Here is a 22,308-nt window from a genome sequence, read left to right as displayed (position 1 = left end):
TCTTCTGCACAAGCATTGGCAATAAGGTCAGGAGAGTGCTTTAATATCTATGTAATGGCTTCATTTGTCCTGCAGGCCATGTAAGTGAACAGTGAAGCCATCCTATCCTGTTACTAATAACATCCTATTTTATTTTTAGTATTCTACGTGATACAAAGTTTCCTGCTTAGAAGGTAGCCCATCAGAGAGAAACCAGTAGATCCTATTACAGATTTTGTTGTTTTGTGGTTAACTAAAGCTCAGCGAGTATGAAGGAGAACTCTCACAGCAGGTTTTTGTTTTTTTCAGAATTCGTTTAGTGATGCATGCAAATTACTGGAAGTTTACATCCTTAGTGTTCATATTATGATTAGCACCGATGCACTTTGTTATTTTGTTGCCTTATTAATGTTCTTGTACATAAAGAGGAAAAAGTCAAAACAGATCAGTAAATTGGTTATATTGTGGATATTTATTGAAATGTAGGGGTTTGGCATCAGTTATCTGGATTGTGTTTGGTCCAGTATTTCAGTGCACTGGTATGTGACCTTTAGATCTTAACTTCAGTTAGGGAATAGGTGTCTGATTATAGCTTGGAATGTACAGCAAGATACACAGAGAGCTGTCTAGATAAAGTGTATTTGCTCATGTCAGGAGAGTGCTGTAGCCTTGACCTATAAACAGTTTTCATGAAAGCTTGGTTTATTGGAGCTTAATTGATTACTTGATTTTTTCCCCCCCCTCCCCCCTTTTTGAAGAAAAATCCAGTGCTGTAGAACTTGATCCTATACATGGCCCTGACACCACTTCCATGCATAAGATTAAACACTTGTGCATTTGCAAGAGCTGTTGAAGCTAGCTACCCATGTGTTTGTTTTCTGCCACCTATTCTGTTTTAAATAAAGGAATCGAGGTTATTGGAAATAATGAACACAATATTGGTGCATCTGCCCAGGGGAGCTAGGAACTGCCAGCTTCATATACCACGCAGTAGAATATTTCCCAGCAGTGACTGAGCCTCATGAGGCAGACCTAATACTGTTATAATTCAGGTGTCCTAGAAAACTGGAGCATTTCAAGCTTCTTGTAAAAATCAGTACTGTAATTTTTTTAAAGAATATAACTATCTACAATACTTCTTTTGAATATCATCAATCTTCCTTGGGCTGTGCCTATACCTGTCCACCTCATTTCCTGATGCAGATTATTTTTAAAAACAAGACACATATCACACTAAGGATTAGGAGACTGTAACTGTAGCTCAGGATTCTAATCTAGAGCTTTGACACAGGGGGAAAATAGTTCATTGATCCACTGTGCGTCTCAGTTGTTGAATGTCTGTATAGTTGTGTAGCAGAACTTGAAGGGCTGTAAAGGGATTTGTACCATTTTTTTCTCTTTGTCTCCAAATCACAGCAGGTGAAGACTGCATCTGTCCCTCTGTTGGTCCTGTATGAAACTCCTGGGACATGTAGAATGCTGTCAAGACTGTCAGCATCATGCTGCTATTTGCTGTAATATTAGTGGGGAAGAAGTATAAACGAAAGCTACAGCATGCACACAGTCGCACAGGAGGGATATTAAGGTTTTAGGCTAGTATAGAATGAGAAGATCTGCAGCCTGGCACTGAGCTTTAAATGTGCAGTTTTTTTCACAGCAAAATCCCTACATAGTTAAACAATATATTGCCTTGCCATCACTGAATCTGAGGCTTCTCCAAATCTGTCAGTACCAAAGAATTCTTAGAGTTGCATCTACTGAGAGGACGGGGAAAGAGGATGTGAACCCTGAAAAAATGTGTTCTAACCATTGGTAATATTTTGGTCTCTCAGGCACATCGGTGGAGATCATGGGCTAAGAGTGGCCTCCATCACTTGAATTAGAGAAATTCTGCAGCTGGCATTAGAAGCAAGTCCCTCTATCTTCACCTTAATCAGGCACAAGAGGAATACCACTCTTCAAAACGCAGCCAAGCGCACCATATCTTCCTGTAATCCACCTGACTTAGGGCAAGTTCTATTTGAACTTATAACAAGGCACTGTGATGTCACAAGGGATGTGCACAGCTGAGGCTGTTCAGCTTGTGGAAAGTTAGCAATTCCTTTACTGAGTAACATTAAAGAGAGCATTGAAAATGCAGGTGTAGCTCAGTTGTACTTAGGCTGTCTCCTTGTCACTCGTCAGCTCTAGGTCCACATGCTAGGTGAGGTATTGGAACTCATTGCCTGCTTATTAGTGAAGGGCCATCTTGGTGGCAGCTTACAAATGTATCAGGGGTGAGCATCAGGGGCTAGGCAAACAAATATTCACTAAAGCGCTCCAGGGCAAAACCAGGAGCAACTGTCAAACTCCTGAAGAAGGTTTCAAACTAGATATAAGGAAACACTTCCGCATGACTCGTGTGACCAGGCTCTGGAATACGCTCCCAGTGGGGATGGTGCAGGCACCTACCCTGAAGATCTTCAAATGGAGACTGGACGCACGCCTTGCTGGGGTTATTTGACTCCAGTGGTTTTTCCTGCCCAGAGCAGGGGGGCTGGACCCAATGATCTCACAAGGTCCCTTCCAGCCTTAAACTTCTGTGAACTTCTGTTTGCCAAAGGTGCTTTAATAAATCATGCACACTATTACAGACATACTTGCTGTATTTATTGATACGTTAAATTTAACCACCTTTGAAGCAAATGCATTCTATTTGACTAAGATCTTCACTTTCGAGTGCACAAATGTTAAAGTAACTGAATGTTTAATCACCTAAGTAAAAATGCTGCTGTACTTTTTCCTATCCCATGGAATTCAGAGCTCTGACTATCGTTGTCCGTTACATGCTGCATAAAAAGAAGCATGCAGAACATTAACAGCCTCTGTGCCAGGACTTTAGCGTTTGCAGGCCAAGGCCACTGCTGACTGACCTAAATACAAAATCCCTAAAAGGGCTAGTTTTCTTTTGTATGCTGTTTTGGAAGCCTTTCATTCTTTTGGGGCTGGATAGCTTCCATCACAGCATGCAAACTTTGTTACAGTGGCTGAAAACAGCTTAATTAACATCAACTTTTTTTTCTGTAAAATTATCAGTAGCTTAAAATTTCTTGATGGTTACATTTTCCAAGTCAAGTCACTATTGTTTCTGGCTTCCTTCCCCCACCGCCCCGCAATCTGTATGCAGCACGTGATTACATGGCAACCTTCTTCAGAAATGTTTCCTATTTCTGCAGGTAACTTGCACCGGAACTGGTGAAATTGAAATTAAGTAGGCGGTATTCTTTGACCAGGTTGCTGGAGGCTTAAGCAACAGGATATTAATAAGGATTGGAGGGGAGAATTTGTTGTAAATAGAGGAAATATTTTCTTTTGTTGCTGCAACTTTAATTTCTAATGTAAAAATTGTATTCTTTCAAACCAAGATGAGCAATTTCTTCTATGTTCATTTTATTAATCCTTAGTCTTAAAGTTCCTGGACCATTTCCAAAGCTACTGTCTGTGCTGCTTCAGTGTTGTAAATGCAGTCTGTAGTGTGACTTTTTAAAATTACAAACCTTAGTTTAGCTCAATGATGTATTACTCCTTGGGAATATTCAAAGCTGCCTTTCTTTTGGGCCTGACTACCTGCAACATCTGCATTTAATTTCACCCGATTTCTACCTACTACTTGCCTATCTGGGACATAATTCCTGCAGTAATTTTGCATGGCCTGTGGTTTCTGTAGCACTGGCTCCACACAACTGTGTGCCTCTTATGTCTTGTCTTGATATACAACATTTTCTTTTTAGAACCAAATTGACTCTCATTTGGGTTTCTTTTCAAACTTTTAATTACAACTCTGCTTTGAAGTTGCAAGATCAGTTTTCCTCTTCTTAAAGGTTGACTATACAGGTGTGTCGCATCTTACGTGCATTTAACTTGTGAAAATTCAACTATACGCAGGGTGGGAGGGAGGGCGGGGCTTGGGTTTGCACGCCGTGTTGCCGCTTACCTGGAGGCCCATTATGGTGGTGATGGCCACTGCTTCCAAAACCTCCTGCTGTTGCCATGGAGCTGTGCCCGGAGCTGTGTGGCCAGCCACCGGGTGGCAGCGGCAGCGTGGTGGTGGCCGGGCGGCACGCAGCCATCCCCACCACCACCACCCTGCTCTGCGCCACTGCCGCCGGCCGCACAGCACTAAGCACGGTGCAAACTCAAGCCCCACCGCACTCCCACCCCCTGTATAGTCGCCGATTTTCACCTTACGTGATTTTCACCTTACGCTCTGACTTCAAGCAAGCAAGCATCAGGCATGTGTATAGGTGCCCTTGAATTCTGGAAACTAAAGAGAAATCTATATAAAGACTTGCCTACATTTTCACTCTGAAGACCATTCTCCCTGCTTGTTGACTGTAAGTAATAACCCTGTAATCTAAATCTAACAGGATTAATGTGTGTGAAAGGAAATAAATGTTTGAACAATTTGGGGGTTGTTTTAAACTTTAGCCTTCTTTTGGGAAAGCTGCTTGTAGTGCAGATGAGATTTGGAGGATTTGACTCTAGTCTGAATAACTTCCCTCAAGTGAAAAATAAATCTTTATCTTCTTGTACCAGAGCTGGTTACTTAAGTGTGACTTAGCTATGCTGTGAAAAACACTTGACATGCATTGCTCTGTTTTCATAGGGCTTTTCTTGGCAGCTGGCCTGGTTTTAGTCAGGTGATGTTTGTAATGAAGGTGTTTCATATGGTAAGTAAGGGTGTGCCTTGGCAATTTTCTGAAACTCTCACCATTTTTTTTACACCAGTGCAGCTCCATCAGTAGCCAAGCAACTTCTGTAAAGCAGATGCTAGTACTTTTTTTTACCACTTGATCATTTGAACCTATTCAAAACAGAGTTAGGAAAAAAAATAGCATGGGGATGAGACACAACTGTAAAAATATAATCTAAGTATGTAATTATAATATCATGCACCTTAGAGGAAATGGGAGGTGAAAGAATGCAGACTCCTGGAGAAGACTTAGAAAGGCTCAACTTGTATGGGTTGTCTGACAGATAATGTCAGTATTTACTGTTCATGAAAATGGTGCAGTGAGCTCCAGTTCTAAGCTCCATATGTATGTGGCCTTGAGAAATGGAGCAAACTTTCAACATGATCATAAATTAGGGGTTTGGATGCGGGGAGAGGAAGTTAGTTTGTTTATATTGAATGCTGTTAATTGAAGGTTGCTTATTTTTTTTAAATAGTAAGATAAAGTAGGAATTCTTCCTTAAGGTTAATAGTGAATAGTCTCATGGATGTAATTGGTAAATCTGTTTTCAAATGAAAAGGGTGTTGTTCTAGATAGTATTTTCCTGTGCAAGGGCAAGGAATCTCAGAGTTGGAATTCAGGTTATCTGGTGGCTTTATTTTTATTTTTGGTTGGGGGGGGGGGTTCTTTCTGAATTTGAGGGTTTTAAAGGGAGGTGGGATGTGCTCTACCATGGAACTGCCTGACACTGCCTAGTCTTGCTGACTCTGAGATGGTAGAGGCTGCAGTACATCAGACTGGCATCCTGCTTCTTGTCAGTATACCCTGCCAGGACTGCTTGTACAGCTTCATTCAGGAGACAATATGATATGGCTATGAGCCACTTTAATTTACCTGCAGAAATTGAAAGGATTTCCAGCTTTTGAAACAAAGCTGTATTTGCTTCCCTCTTCCTACAAATCCTGTACCCAGAGCTGTGTTTCTGTAGGGCTTGTATAGCAGGGAAATATGCCACAGTGATGGGTAATTATTTCTGTAGTCCCTCAGCAGGTACCTTAAGGTAGTATGCATTAGGTTTTCATAGGAGACTGGAAATTATGGAATGGCATAGCTTCACCTATATGAGTGAAGCGGTATATGTCACAGTGGATCCCTGTGTGGAGCAGATTAGGGGAATACATTGCCTCTTCTGCAGTTTGGGTTTAGCTGGGCCACAAGCAACTTGGTGATAGCCTGACACCATGCCAAATCTTCCTGTCAGTGTGAAGCAGGGGAGTTCATGTGCATGCCATCTTTACCTCCAATATTGAGGAACTGAGCATTATTTAAGTGAACTGTGGAACTAGATGTGGATAATAAAAACATTTTCATAATACAACATAGGAATTAAAAATGGCAGAGGCGGCAAATGCTTTTAACACTAGACCACAAACTATTTAAATTTAGGAAAACGTTTTCTCTGTGGCCGTATTACTCCATAATTGTCCTTTTTCAATTTCTTGCACTTCTGAAATATCTAGTATTGGCTACTATTGAAGAATAGTAGGCTGGATTCAGGCCAATGGTCTATTTATTATGACAGTGTATAGCTATAATCATGTGGCTAGTAGGGCTTGTTAGATTGCTTTTAATGCCATGTGTTGTTCTCTTCTCCCTCAAAGGTCACCACATGCTGGCAGACTTTTCTCTTTCCCCTCCAGTACTTTTTAACTATTTGCTTTCCTTCCTCTCTTTCTCCCCCTGGCTTTCCATTGTCTGCACATCTGTCCTTTCAGTCAGTGGGAGATTCATTCTGACTGCTCATGCTTTGGCTACTAGTGGCTTCAGTCCCCATCCCTCCCTTTTCAGTTGCAACTGGCATGATTAGTTGATGACTTGAAATAGGTCACCAAAGTTGGGAATTATGTAACTGCCTTCCCTGGAGCAACATACCCTGTGGAGCAGGAAGAAAAGACGCCACTGCCTGTTCCCACCCTGCACCAGTTGTGCTGCTGGAGGAGTGTAGTTTATCTGTTCCACAGTGCCTTCCCAGGCAAACCAAACTGTATATATTTAAAGTATCGTACAATGAGATTCTGCTAACTACTGTATTAAAAGGAAATGGGTAATGTTTGCACAATTTAAGATGTAGATTACTTGAAGCTAGGGTTCTTGCATATATTTCAGAGGTATTGACCTGTAATAGAAATGCCTTGGTAACAAGTACTAGGCCCAGTATATAACAGTATGAAATAACTCATCCTGTTTAGATACATGTCTAACTATCTTAGGCCTGTTTCAACATTGCTTTAGACATAGCATAGTTCTCTGTCATGGCCACATGACAAGAGACTGATCCCCTTATCTGGTTTCTCTGTGGGGTATTTGGTCCATGCATATTCACATTCTTCAGGGTAGAATCTCATAACTTTTTAGACCAGGCCTTGACTGCAGTATCCCATGCATTGGCCATGCTTATGTCAATATAACTAGTTGAGTTGAGGTATGCATAGGTTTTTTTTTTTTAAAGCCAGGGACCAATGGCTAGTGCAATGACCTTTTAATCCTATCAGTAAGAGCAAAACTAAGAGGAAAACGTGTTTAAAATTGGAAAATGCACCATACACCTCTATTTTACCCTAAAGCAGAGGTATCAAACTCCTCTGGCCCCTTGCGCTAGATCCAGTGCACAGGGCCAGTCCAATGTGGGTGCTGCATGCAGCTCCTGCCTCAGATCAGCCCCATGTGTTGTATGTAGTATGTGGAGCTTGTCTGGCATGTGCTCCATGTGGCACATGGGGCTGGAGCAAGTGGGCACAGTACACACAGGGCATGGAGCTGGTGGTCCAGGGCAGTGTGTGGGGCTGGGCTAGTGCGTGCTGCACCTGGCGCGTGAGATCACTCCAAGACTCACAGACTGGATCATAGGGCTCTACAAGCAGGCTATATCTGACACGGCCACCCTCAAGCTCTGTCATTTTGAGCTAGAAAGGCTGCCTGCCTCAGGCTTCTGAGCATGTGTTTCTGTGTCGGGCTTTTCCATAAAAACTCCCAAACTGCTGTCACCTCTGGGTAGACAAAGCTGAACTGCTTTATGCTCTTTTGATCTCTTGATTCTCAGCATTGGCAAAAGGATCTGTGTAAGTTGGCTGCAAGCAAACTAATGGGATTCTTCCCTCTTAATAGATCATCTATTGTCCGTTAAACCTTAAAGCTGTGAGCCTTCTCTTTTTCCCTCCTTTTTTTTCTTTAGCCCATGAGAAGCTGTTGTGCTAATTTTCCCCCCAAGGCCTACTATTTAAACTAAGCTGAAATAGTTGTATGGTAAAATGTTCCTTGCAACTATTGGGTAAACACAGAACATGTTACATTAAAACATTCCAGAACCACCTCATCCTCCACAGCTGCTTCTATGCAAAGTGTATGCATTACGCTACGGCTAATGTAAGTCCCTGAGTAATTTTGATGAATCAGTGTTTGTGTAAAAGACCTGACAGGAGGAGGCAATGCAGTGCAGAGCGTCCCCCCCACCGCCCCCATTTCTTTTTTGACCAGCACAGGTTTTAGTATAATTCTTGCACAATTTGATGGAAAGGACCCCTCTTATGCAAACAGTATAAAGCAGCTGGTTCTGGTGGCAGCAATAGGTATGCTGAGGCTTATGAATCTTTTGCTTTAGGTTCCTGGCCTTTAACTTCAAAGCAAAGGAGATTATAAATATCTAATTTAAAATGCTTCAGAAACTGCTTCACGGAGCAACAGCTCTTTATATAGCTAGTCCCTGCTTGTATTGCATTTGCCCTCAAGTCTTTAAATCATGGTACTTACAGGCAGGCATGGGATAAACATGTATAAACATGGGTCTAGTAAGGGCAGTAAGATGAAGGGTCGGAAATAAAAAATATAAGGTGCTGCTTGTCTAATATTTTTTTGTTTGCTCTTAGTATTGGAGGGTGTATTATATTACATCAGGCTGGGCTTTCCTCTTTTTCCAGAGCTGCATGTTTCAGTTGAATTCTTCTCCTCATCCATTCTAGGAAAGTTTCTCTGTATTGACAGTAATGCAGCTGAAGATCTGCCAAGTGTAGTTTATTCTGGCCTGTACTTCCAAGTAATCTGTGTACAGTACCACTCCAGGAATGGTCAAAACCTGTCCTGCCACAGTTCTTGAAACTACTACCTGCTGAACACCATTAAGCATGGATTCAGCTGCATCTGACTGAGATACTGTGTGATTGAGTATGAACATGAAAACGAGATAGACTTTAGAATTGTTTTATATATAGCATGTGTCCATGTCAAGCCAGATTAGCTTTTTGCATTTTAGAATTGGCATTTAGCTGTAAAGATGTCAACTACCAGTGTGTTTCATTTAAAAGAAGTTAGAAGTCAGTTTTTTAACTATTTCTTACAGCAGAATGGTTAATGCCTTCTCCCTTCCCCCTCTCCACCAGTTCCGGCACCAAATGGCTGTAGTGATGCCTTTTTCTTTCTAGTCCTGGTTTGAACATAGAAGTTGAACCAGTACAATCATCACTGTATGTACATTGGAAAAGAGTGGGGAAGGGAGTGGTGAGGGAGAAAATGTTAAGGATTTTAGTTAATGTGCAGAAAGATGTCCAAAAATGGTATACATGGGTCCAACTAGATATGTTGAAATCACTGCAAATTGTGTATCAAAACGAGGCTAGAGGACTGGAGCAGTGAGGCAAAGCCCCATACCTGCTTCATTAACTGAAGTCCTCAGAATGGGCAGGGGGGCTGCCATGCTACTTGATCTGCTTGGCTCCTGGGCACCAGGAGCTAAGTAGAGGAACAGCTGTTCCTTGCTCCTTAGACCAGGATATCTGGTCTGGGGAGCAGGTGGGGAGGGGGAGGGCAGGGGTTGCCTACTGCTCCTTTGGGAGCAGAGTGGAGGAGCAGCTACTTTTTGGCTTCCCTCCCCACAACATGCACACTCTCCTGTTCTCCAGACAGGGTCCTGGTTTGGTGAAGGCACAGGGAATAGGGGAAATAGGGGTGGCTGCAGGCTGAACACCTGTATGCTCCCTCTCCCAGAAAGATTTCTACCAGCAAAAAATTCTCATAAATTCCTACCAGTAGAAATGAATGTCTGTTCATGGCTATTACCACATTCTGTCATGATACTGTCCTGGGTATGTTAAATATAGATTAATCCTGTATGAAAACTGAATATTGCTGTCTTTCTGGAAGAAAGTGATTAGTCTTTTAAATTAGACTCAGATTTTAAACATTGCCTCTAACTTCAAATTCAACGAGCTAGATATATTTTTGTTTATTTTCTGAACTTCATTATTTAAAAAATGCTATATCCTGTTACATCTGGAACATATCTGTATGACAGGCCACATTTGGGACCTAAGAAGCTATGCATATTTTCTTCACACATTATTTTGGATGCTTTCATCATTATTTTATGATCATAACCTATTGTTCATTTGGGCCATATATTGCCTTTGTTACTGACATGCTTGTTGTAGAGTTACTATAGCCCAGGCATTGTCAGCAGGTGGTATGCATACCCCCAGGGGTACATGAGAAGGCCATAGGGGGTACGTGCGGGCAGGCAGGCAGAGATAGAGCGCCACCACGCACCATCCCATGCAGGCACTGTCCACCCAGCCGGATGTGGCAGGTGGGGGAAGCTTGCACGTGGCGGCTATTGCTGTTCCATGTCCAGCTGCGCGCCACCCCCTCACCGCCTGCGGCCTCTGGGGGTACACTGCTCCATGTCTGGCCACCGCAGGTACACTTATCCAAAAAGGTTGAAAACCCCTACGGTAGCCCAGAATTCCTTCCAAGCTGGCAAATCCCAAATATGGTGGTGTCTGGTTTTTGTTGTTTTTCCTTTTTTCTTTGACGGGGGAGGGAGGGGGTGGGAAACTTGTACCAGAACTTCCAAATTTCTCAGAAAAGGGGTGGCTAGATTGTACTAAAAATTAATCCATTTCCTTCTAATTATAGGTATACAAAAAAAGGTAGAAAAATTATTTTGGTAAGGCTGTATATTTTTATGCAAGGGACAGTTTTCTAACAAAAAAAATGCATCTTTTACTTAATGTAAGCAAGTGCGAAATGACTGATTGTGTTTAACAGTTTCTAAAACCTCTGATTGTCTGATTTTTCTCATTCTAATTAGTGTGGTTAAGCTTTACTCAGATAACTAAATAGTTTATAGGGGAACTGCCAGCAGGAGTCTTATTGGGACTGGAGGGGGAAGGTGTGAAGAAGACAATCGGATTTTGCTCTAGGTAGACATTGAGTACAATTATGCATATGCTTCTCAGTTCTTCAAGCTCAGCTCAGCTCCCCATTGCTGGGGTTTCTGATGCATATGCCTGCTCTGCTAGCCCCCTCTATGGGTCTCAGATATCCTGTTATAGATCCCTTTGTCTTGGCTTATTCTCTGTTAGAGGGGAAAATAAATGGCAGTTCACTTCCCCAGGCTCACCTTCTTAAGGGGTTAAAGATGACCCTGGCATTCAGGGGTAACTGTAGATCTTGACGTAATCTTTCTCCTCTTTCCTTTTCTTACACACTTAGCCTATGAAAGCTCTTTGACATGCAGCAAGGCTGCTTCAGTGCGCTGTTTTCTGAGAATTTTTTACTGGTAATTATGGCGTGTCAGAGCAGACTCAATTCATCAAGTGTGCTGGAGTACAGAAATTAACGTGCTCCAGCAGCCTCCCAGATCATGTGCATCAGCATCCCCGTGCTGAAGAATGGCAGCAGGGCGCTTTAAACTGAAGCTCATTTGATGAGGTTTTGTTAAAAACACCTTGCCACCATTTTTCAGTGGGGGAACGCTGATATAGGTGATGCTCAGGTGCTTTTACTTAATGCGGCTTGCTAATTAGAGCACATGCCTCCCTGAGCACGTGTACAAATACCCTAAGATACTGTGCTGCTTGAAACGTAAGGGAGGACAGTGGCTGTGTTGTTGACCTTTTTTGTGCCACCCACATACTTCTACTTTCCCCGCCCTCCTATGCTAGTAGGATTCTTGAAGACATTATACCACCCAACTTGAGGCCATAGTTACCCTGAGAGATTTTTAGCAATTTTCGCACTGGTCTAGCATATGTGTATTTGTAGTAATGGGGGTATGCTAGTATGAAGGCTGTCATGGAAGTGTTTCTTGCCAATATGCCCTTAAGAGTAATGAAGAGTTCCAAATGGTTAAAATTGTATTTAAACCCCTGTATTCACACTTCAAAATGGTTCTATAAATAGCCTGAGTGCTTGTACCAGTGATTTCTTTAGCATATACCACTGGGTCACCCATTGTGATTTAAGCATCACCATGTCCCTAGGGTCTTAGGTGCAGGCAGGGCTCCTATTATAGGAAACACTCAAGTTAAATTACAACTTTGCAGTGAAGGCAAGCTCTGAAAGCTCAGAAACATCATTTGTTTATGTACGGAAAATGAAGCAGTTGAATAGTTTAAAATTTTAATTGCCTTTCTCTTGTTTCAGGTTGCATGTCTGGTTGGACTTGATGCATGAAATTTGCATGACTCCTAATACGGTCATATTTCTGGACTTGTCAGTGAGCAGACATGGCCTACACAGCGAATATTAATGGAAATAACTCAGGTAACTAACCTTTGATACTTTCCCCTTTCCAGTTTCTTTTTAATCCTGTTTCTGTAAATTTGTCCAAAAGCAATGTCAGAAAGCAAAATGCAAATAACTCTAAGCAAACATTCCAGACTAATTTCCTACTAGACTAATGTTTGTGTGGGGTCCTCCCCAGTTATTTTTGTTTCCTGTCCTGAGGTGTTTTCCAGATTACTCTTGTAATTTGAAAACATTAAACTATTGTCCTTAGGGTGGGGTTCTTAATCCAGTAAAAATTTGCCAAGGTGCACAGCAGTAAATGAATTGGCAGATTTACACCATACTGGAATCTGGCTCTTAGTTTCATTATAGAAAGACAAATGGATATAGAGGAACATTAACAGGCCTAATGAACAGGGATCCTGGTTTTCTTTGTTTAAAAATCCCAATTTCTCTGATCAAAACCCCCCAAACCTGCATTTTTCCACAATTAAAATGAAATGCCACTATACAGGTAAGTATCAGTTGAATACGATGTTTTAGTGATATATTTACAATTTCAAAGCAATTTGAAAGCTTAATAAATTCTAAATACTGATCTATTTTGGGGTTTGATTTTTTTTTTTTTTAAATCATGGAAAATCAGAGCTCCCCCTGTGCTTACCAGGACGTGGGTCCACCTGCAGCTGTGCCCCCTGGGGCTTCATGGTGCTGAGCTGCCCTGATTTTTATGCTGGTGCCTTGCTCATGCTGTTGCCCCTCACTCCCAAGTCACAGCTCCTGCCCCAGCCTTTCTGGTGTCCCTCACTCCCGACCTGCAGCCCTGCTGGAGAGGGCCCCCATCTGCTAGGGCTACAAAACATGGCGGCTTCATGTTGCCTGCTCCCAGCTCTGCAGATGCTGGCCGCAGCCATGGCCAGATCAGAGCACAGCCCTCCTTTTCCCTATCCCTCAACCTCCCAGCAGGTGGCATGGTCAGAGCAGAGCCCCTGGCAGGGGGAAGGATGCAAGCTGCCCACTGCAGAGCCTGGGGCTCCCTGCCCTTGCCGCAGGGGTCTCTGTGAGCTAGTGGGACACCTCCCCTGCTCCGCCCTCCTGTGTCAGGTCCTGCCAATTGGGCTGCAGAGGTGAGGGCAGCAGAGCAAGGAGCCCCCAGCCCCACAGCAGGCAGCTTGCATCCTCCACACACTCCTTGTCTGTGCATGCAGTGGGGCAGTGGCAGGGAGCCAGCCCCTGGGACAAGCCACCCATGGCCCCATCCTGTTCTCCCAGTTAGGACCCGCTCTCCACTGCTGCCTGGCTGCATTGTTGGCTACGTGCATTCATGGATGTGGTGCCTCCTGTGTCCCTCTGCCCCCAGCACCAAGCAGCCTCTTGCAGGCTGGAACCTTGCCAGCCTGCAAGGGGAAACTCAGTTTCTCACATTTTTCTCCTTTAAAAGAGAAAATCCATGTTTTTCTGTGGCAAATGGAAAATCCAGATCCCTGCTGATGAGCTGTAGCCCAGTTGCTAAACATCCAAGCGTCTGACTAGCTCTTGCTTTGGTTTTTACCAGGGCCAAAGAAGTAATTTTAAAACCAGCAGTGGGAACATGTGTAAATTTATTAATTTTTCCTCCTTTTCTTTGGGCTAGGAAGATCTTGGCATTTTATTTCTTCGGGTCTGGATTCTCTTTGTAAATTGAGTCCAAAGGGTGTTCAAGGATTACCGATAAAGTTTGATAGATCGGAAGAAGCTAGAGATCGTACAGCAATTGCTACAAGCACTGCAGCCCCATTCCTCTCTCTCCTGTGTCAATATTTTTTTTTGCTCTTGCACATTCTACAAACAACTTTAGCACAGTATAGCGAGCACTTCAACAGGACACTATCTGGAGTATTTGAGGTGCAAGAAAAACTTGTGCATGCTTCTTTTGGCAACAGTGCACTGTGTCTTCCTAACGTATGTATGCCTGGGGCATAGATTTGTAAAGAGAGTCTGGGGTGGTATCGAATATCACTGGAGGGAAAATTTTATATGAACATTAATTTACTTTTTCTTCATGAGTATAAAGTGAAAATCCAGCATTTTAAATTTAATACTTATGACTTACTGGATCATGCCCCTTTGTTGAGAAGTTGTCTACTAGGTAATATGTGCCACACAGTGTGTGTCAATTCAGTGCCATGACTTAATACTTTTGCTATAGCAATAATATGAAATCCTGAGTTACTTCCTTTTTGCTCTAGAACTTTTAATCAATGCAAAGTTCTGGAAGGACCTTCTTCCTGAAAAAATAGATGAAAGGAATGCAACTAGTTGTCATAAATTTTCTTGTCTCTGTAGTACCTGTGTTGTGATTCTAAAAGACGGGTACAATCCAGGTAGACAACATGCAGTTACTAGACATTTCTGAAAATGGATTATAACTGATATATTTAAGCCTTAAAATATTTGAGATTTTAGTATAAAAAAAAATTAGTGTTTGTTTGGTTTGTTTGTTTGTTTGTTTTTGTATTCTTTAAGTCAAGTCAGCGACCCTTGATTTCTTATTACACAATATGTGAAGGCTATGTAAAGCTATTGTATTTTAATTCAGAAAACAGTAGGGGCGGTTGTTTGTTTGTTTAAAAAAAAACTTTTTACATTCTGAATTGGACGCAAGTATTCAAGGTTAGCGCCCCGGCCCTATATGTTAATAAACATGCACTTTTGATTCAAGCCATGTAGAACTGTCCAGTCTGTTTAAAACTGACTGTAGCTAATTAGCTTGCTCACTTTTTCTTACTGTAAAATTATCTAGCAGTAGAGATTTTGACAACTAAGACATCAACCTATAAGATTCAATGTATTTTCACTAGGGCAATGTTTGTCCAAGAATCCTGAGCTTTGTTATGTAAATTGGCTTCAATATGGAGTAGAAATTGCTCCTTTATTCACAGAGGCCAGGTGCAGGCATTACACTTTTTACTAGTATAAGTGATCAGAAACCAGTCTTTACCCGTAACAAAACAGAAGTTTGGCACACAAACTCATTGTAAAATGGTGGAAACCAGCCTAAAATTTGCCACTCCTTTCCACCTCCCCCATTCCTGTGCGTGCCCCCCCGGGCAAATGTATGCTCTGTTCACTACCTATCTAAACTATGCTGCTTATAGAAAACCACGTAACTTAGTGAAATTCTGCCTTGGGCTTTTTGAATGTCTGTACCTAGCCAAAGTGTCCAAAGTTAGACTTTGCTTTTTTTTTTTTTTCTTGGGGACTGTCAGGACTTGTCTGTTTTAATAACCCTTAAAGCCACAATACTAACATGTGACACTTAGTGATGTGATGCATGCATCTCTGAACACTGGGTGTTTCATAATGGGTTAAGTGTTGGGCTCCAGGCTCTTATACTCTCTGATCCTGCTACGTTAAGGGAGGAAGGCTGCCTTCAGATGAGCAGGAGCTGATTTGGGCATTGAGGTATCGGAGCAAGTTTCTTAATTGTATGGTGCTTGCAGAGCTGAAAGAGGTGGTGGCTCACTGCATGCAGTAACCTCTGGATCAGTTGTCAATGGGGAAGAAAACTAGATAGACTTTCTCTGGCTTCAGTGCTGGATTTGTGCTACGTGAATAATCTGCCTGCATTGACAAGCTCAACTGCCTTCAGCTGCTAGTTGACTGACAGAACAGTGCTTTGCTTTGATTGTTATTTAAATAACGTGAGTACTTAGATTACTAAATGACTGTCTGTTGTCCCCTTTTGTTAGTTTTCTGAATATTTGAGCCTAATTTGAGAGATTGATTATGTGCAGCTTTAGAAAAAATCAGGAGGGAGCATTCCAGTTTAGAACTGGTTTGTAGGAAAGGTTCACACTGTTTAACATGTGTGTACGCATAGTTTTGAGACCTATTTTTGAAGAGTATGCATGAAAGGAGATTAATTTATTTTAACCAAAATGAAAATTAGTGTGTGCAAACAACAACTATACCATGAAAGGTAGGTAGAGAAGCTGTTGCTCCTACATTGTAATGGTCTTTGTATTTCACAAAAGGTGTATGCTTTTAAATGAGGCTAATAAATAATTGGGACAGTACCCTAACTTGCAGTTCAGTGCTATTTGTAAGTAGTTCAGTTTGGTGAATTCCTGAGTCAAGATTTATTTTATTTCCCTTTGCTTTTCATAGCACAGAAGTCTTAGAACTGAATTACAGCTCTTCATGGTGCAAACTAGAAACTGATGTTTCCTGATGTTTAAGGAAATCAGGTTTTAGCAGGGACTTGCTTCTTTTATTGGTGTGTGTCTCGCCAGAATTGTGCACAATGTAGTTTTGAATGTGCAGTCTGTTCAGAAGGCACGATAAGTTGCTGAAGCTGGCAGCGAGGTCAGTAGTTTTGTTATCTTGTTTGTTAGAAATGTTTTATATTTCTTTGCTGAGATTTGGATCTTGTGAAGGGCTACTCCCAGCTTTGGAGAATCTTGTCTTGGTTTTCGTGCTTGCTGAGCAGGTCTCCAAATTCAATGAGTTCAGGAAGTGCAGAGGAAGCACAGAGTGCATAATGCACTTATCCAGGCAGTTGCAGCAGGCACGTAGGAATGTCATGTGTCAGTGAGAAGCTGCTTGCAAGTTCTGGCTTTGTTTCAGAGCCAGTAAGCTAAGCAATGTCTCCACAAAAAAAATTCAAGCTAAAGGCTGAGGTGGAGTTGAAATAATTCATTCCTAAGGTTAGTTGTAGCCTTCACTATACTCAGGTTGGGTCTATACCAAATGTTGGTTGGTGTACATATCAGCCTTAATGGGCACAGAGCCTACATAGTAAGGCCCACACAGTGTTTGCAGTTACATTGATTTTAATGTTTCTGCTGTTAATCTGTAAGCAGATCACAACCGTGTCCAGACTGAGACTTGCTGTAAAAGTGCCTGCTTCCAGGTATTCCCATTTGCCTGTTCTTCTGTGCCTCTTCTTCCTCTCCTCCCTAGGTTTTTTGAATGCTAAAGTCTTGATCCCCTTGGCTACTTTCTAATCTATTTGATTTAAATTGTTTCAGCTGTGTACAGATTTTCCTCACCAACCATGGTTTTGAGTATCCAAGCTTAATATTCTATAAACCATTTTGGCTACCACGGTATAAGGTTTGAGTAACCACAGTTTTCTGTGGTCTTGCATCAACCCACCACCTGCCATTTTTCCCATAAGCCTTTTTTTTGTCAACCACTGTTTTGCCAACCACAGGAAATTTCAGGAACCTAACCCCAGCGGTTGGCGAGGAAGAACACCAAATCCTTGAAGGATTGTGTCACGCGCTTGGATTTAGGAAGGTCAGTGGGATGAAGGGAATCTTTCCTGCACACAATTTGAATGGAACTGTTAACAATTATAATAGCATCCCCTTGAGAAGGCTGCAGGAGTCAGTAAAATACTGCTGTCACTCAGGTTCAATTTTTTTTCTTAAATGCTATTTGTGTGGGATTTTGTTTCTTTCAAGGTTCTGTGATTTTTTTTTTCCTGCAGATTTTTTCCTGTAACAATTCTTTTTGAAAAATGTTTTTCCTCTAAACTGAAAAAAATGGGGATTCTTCCAAATTTGTCAGTCTTCTGTTTTACTTCCAAGACTGGTGCCGTTGTGTATATACTTATGACCCCACATTATCTTAGCACCTCAAAGTCTTTACTATGTCTATCCACCCAAAATTCCTGTGGAATAGAAAAGTGCCATAATTCCTTTTTAACGAGGCACACGGAGTGACAGGAAGGACATTCAAAGTCTGTGGTAGAGTACATTTCAACCCGTTTCCCAAGCCCCTGGTTAGAACAATTCTTTCTTTCTTTTCTTGTTTTCTTTCCTTCCTTTCTTTCACTTATGCTCTCATTTTCTACGTCTCATCTGGCTTCCAGCTTTCTGGCACTCAGGTGCTGTGTACAGTACTGTTTCGGGATAGTGTGTGGGCGCCATAATTAATTAGAGGGTGGTGCTCTCCAAATACAAGTAAGCTGAAAGCTATGGGAGCACAGATTTTGCAGAGAATCTTGTACATTTAGTGGGATTTAAAAAATGTCCGCAAGTTCTTAATAAAATTTCTCTGTACATAAAAGCTTGCAGTATTCCATGCCCCTTTGATATGGATGCATAACCTTTAAAAGGATTTGGATTCTGCTTCATTTGAACAACTCTACTTTTTATCTAGAGTATAGACTTCAAATTAACAGTCTAGTCTGATTCTCCTCACTTTTTTATGGCTTTCTTTAAGTACAGAAGGCTGCTATCCAGTTTCCCATGGTCAGTTAGCTAGCTCTTGAATATGTCTGGCAAAGTTCTCTGGTAGGAGGGTGCAGTAAAAACTGCCTGTCACTTTTTGGCAGAAAGTTCAGTCTGATATAAATCAACTTCCATTTGATTTTGGTAGGTCAAGAGTTTGGGAGACCTGATCCTGCATGAGACTACTAACATAAAATGGGCAAATGAGAAGATGCGTGTTCAACTCTGCTGAAATAAGTTGTGCTTCAGGATTGGGGGGAGGTTTGCCAGCTTTCCCATGAACACTTGCAAATAGGCCAGCAAGAGAAACTAGGATATATACTAGAACTTTTAGTATTTTTATAGGGTCTTTTATTTGGCGACTTTCTGTCTTTTTAAAGAAAAGTGACTGCCTTCTAATTAGGCTATAGATAACAACATTTGTCATGGCTATTTTGAGTTTAAGCTTTAATGTAAAGCTTATGATCCTCAAAAGAGGGTGCCAAAGCACTTAACAAACAGGTCAAGGTATTTGGCTCATGTAATAAAGCTGAAACCCGTGATCCATGTTTCACCGACCAGAATATCATGGACACCTAACCACAAGTAGATGAAAAGTGGCTAGAGATGGTCCCAGGAAGGAATAGGATCATTCAAAATGTAATTAAAATGCCACTGCCTGAGGTGGAGCGTACTGAGCTCGACTCCCTAAGTAGTTGCATAATTCAGCTGATACACAATTAATTGGGTTCAGGTGAGTTCGTGTGTTTTGTCAAACCAGTCAACCAGCTAGTGCTGGTTCATTGGGGACAGTGAGTGACTCAGAAATATTTAGCTGTGGATTTCCTCTCCTATAGCAATCGCAGTAGGATAGGTCTAGGCCTAGATCCTATTATAAGTGCAGTGAAAGAAGGGGCACTATGTATGCTTGCTGTTTTTTTTAGCTGTTGATGTGACACTTTTGTCTCTGGGTGGGAGAGCAGTGTAGAGTTGCTTTATCCTTGTCTGTGCTTCGTGAGTGGGGAGTAAAAAGCAGCACTTTCAAGAACCTGGCCAGTGCCTCACCCACAGAGATATGGTGAGTCACTTTGGTGATGCCCAGCATTTTAAAACAAACTAAGGTGGAGCCCTGGAAATCATGGGGTGGAGGAAGTGTGCACCTCGGGCAGTTTCAGTAGTTCAGGCAGTGTCATTACAACAGGTACCAGAATGCCTGCAAACCTGACAAAATGATTGTCCCTTTGACAAAATGATTCCACATCTGCCTTGCAGTCAGACATCTGACTCTTTTCTAAATAGGCATGTGTTTTAGTGGCCAATTATCAGTCTGCCTGGTGGTATGAATTCCTTCTCATATATTAGGCATCAAATAATTGATGTATGTCGCCTAAAGGACAACAAGACTAGTATATTACTGGAGCAGACAGTGTTGCATTAGCCAGACTTCGCTGATGCCTCTTCCTTAGATCCTAATGGGCTCTTGCCTAGGAACTGGGGTCTTAACATTCAGTCCTTGTGTGCCTACCTGCTTCTGCTCCTGACTGGTGTTTTTGTCTGTAAAACTACTGGAGAAGCTGGAGTTAAGCAGTGGAGTACAATGCCCCTGACTGCTCATGGGACTCGGCTGTTTCCTTGGGTATGGGTCTGTTCAAGATATCCTCCTGTTGGGAAGAAATTGGAACCAGAAAGAAAAACAGCTGGCATCTGATCAAGCCAGATAAGGTGGTGATGCTAACAGGAAGGACAAAGCACTGCAAGTAACTGTCAGGGCTAATAGCTCTGTTGTCTGTACTTCACAAAACTAATCCAAAGAGGTTGTATCTGTACCCCACTTGATTCCCTGCTGCTTCTGGACACCTAAATATTCATGCTGGATGGGAACTGTTTCCATTTTTGGCTAGTGGCAAGACTGCTCCTCTTCCTCATGGGTGCAGGTGAGGCCTTCCTCATTTCTAGTGTATCCTCCTACATTCATTTTGCCTGGGAATGGCTCTACGTAGAGACTGAAGCTTGGACTTTGTGTGAACTGCCCTTTTACCGGGATGAAATGGCTCCTTCTTTAATACTGTATGGAGTTAAAGCTGCTGTCCTTTACCTTTTTAAGACATGAGAGGTTTTGGGATCAAGGCATCTCCATGACCACCTCCCTCTGTGTATTCCCTGCTACAGCAGTCATGGTGATTGGAGACATGCAGGCTCACAGTTCTCCATACAGGCGAAGCCATATGGAAACGATAGGATTTTCGCTTTGGCATCACACAGTTGGCCAAATTCTAACCCTACCCAGAATATTGTAAATCCATAACAGCTCCACTAACATCAGTGTAGTGGCTTCAAACTGTCAGTGGTCTGGAGGCAGATCTTGGCGGTATGGTAACATGTCGGAGATACTCATCTAAGCGAAGGAGTTAAATGATCTTGAGCACCTGAGGCACATTAGCAGATGCGGTTTGGAGGGAGCACTTAACTGTTCCAGAGACCTGACAAATACAACCAGTTACAAGAGCATATCCCAAAACAGTGGTGAATGCAGAGAGAGTCAGCAGATCTTCCACTGCCCATCCACAAAGCTTACAGGTATTTCTCTGTCACTGTTTGATAGTATTCCTGGCTCTTTTCCTATAGTATTAGAGCAGTTGGGAGTTATTTGTGGGGCTATCATGAGCATAGACTCAATTTGTGTCTCTACAAGCATAGACTCAATGAAAGTAATTTAATTAGGCATGGTAATTGCACTCAGCATCCAGTGGCTGAGCATAGTAGTCTTGTTCCAAGGAATAATTTTGAAACAGAAATTGTTTAACAGAGAAATGTGTTTTTATTTTATTGTATTTTTTTCCTTTGGGCTGTCATAGTAATTTACTCACTCTGCCCCCTTTTGTGTAGTTTGCCAACCCTAACATTGGGTTAGGGGACCTCCCTTAAACTACCAGATATGGTTTGGATAGCTGGGTAGGGCTGGCAGCAGGTCTGATGCTACATGCTTCAGTATTACTGCTGTATCTTTTGTATTCCTTCTCCTGGAATTGCAGTTCCATAGTATTGCAGAGTTCAGGCTCCCAACAGGATCTCCATTTTTGCCTACCTCAGGACTTCAGGGGGGTGTAACATTTGCTTATGACTACCCTCACTGTACATCTTTCCTTTTTATTTCATTCAAATTCATAACCTGCCACTTTATTGAAAGATATAGCTGAACTAATTTGTGATATACATTGCAGTTTGCACAATACATCATGCTTGGAATGCAAATATAGGTCAAATTTGAATGCTCATTTGACTGCATAGACTCTTAGTTTTCCTGTTGTACTAAAATACTGTTAGTACCATTAGCTCCCTGTACTGGACTTCTTTCTGAGCAAGGTCACAGGAAGATACTCGTATAGATTTGGATGTCACCAGGTTTTATTTAGGTATTCCAAAATTAGGATTTAGAGTAGCAGGGAGGACTCTCTCTCCTAAGAACATTTTATGTCCTCTCAGTGTTTCTCTTTGTAATTACGCTTTACACCATAAGTAGACACTCTTATGCAGTCCTTTATTCTTTGCTGGACTCCTCTATTTTATTTACTTGGGTTTATGAGAGCAGCTTCTACTTCATTTTATGCTTTATTGCATTACTGTATGTCGGGGCCAAGGGGCTGTGGCCAGTAGCCCGGGCACGTGGGCCGGGGAACTTGGCATGGCAGACTAGAATTAGGCACTGACGCGTGGAGGCTGATTAAAGATTATTTTACTTACACTGTAGATGGTCGCGGTGCAGGCACGAAAACTTGCTTGAGTTGCAGTTACAGACAAACACAAGTGGAGTTTGCTAGGCTCCACCGAAGACACATGCACGGAGTTTGCTAGGCTCC

General features: G+C 42.1%; 1 protein-coding gene across 2 annotated transcripts in view; it reads left to right on the top strand.

The window, feature by feature from the left end:
* Positions 1-22,308, top strand: part of KANK1 (KN motif and ankyrin repeat domains 1) — a 194,162-nt gene that overhangs the window by 110,217 nt on the left and 61,637 nt on the right. For both annotated transcript variants that reach the window (XM_019478103.2, XM_019478104.2), the window contains one exon: positions 12,168-12,287. In XM_019478103.2, the coding sequence (XP_019333648.1) occupies positions 12,251-12,287 (37 nt within the window). In that variant the 5' untranslated portion in view covers positions 12,168-12,250. The remainder of the gene's footprint in view (positions 1-12,167; positions 12,288-22,308) is intronic.

The sequence above is a fragment of the Alligator mississippiensis genome, chromosome 3, assembly GCF_030867095.1.
Source record: "Alligator mississippiensis isolate rAllMis1 chromosome 3, rAllMis1, whole genome shotgun sequence".
Lineage (NCBI taxonomy): Eukaryota > Metazoa > Chordata > Crocodylia > Alligatoridae > Alligator > Alligator mississippiensis.
The sequence above is the reverse complement of the archived record's forward strand: the minus strand, read 5'-3'. Positions and strand labels throughout refer to the sequence as shown.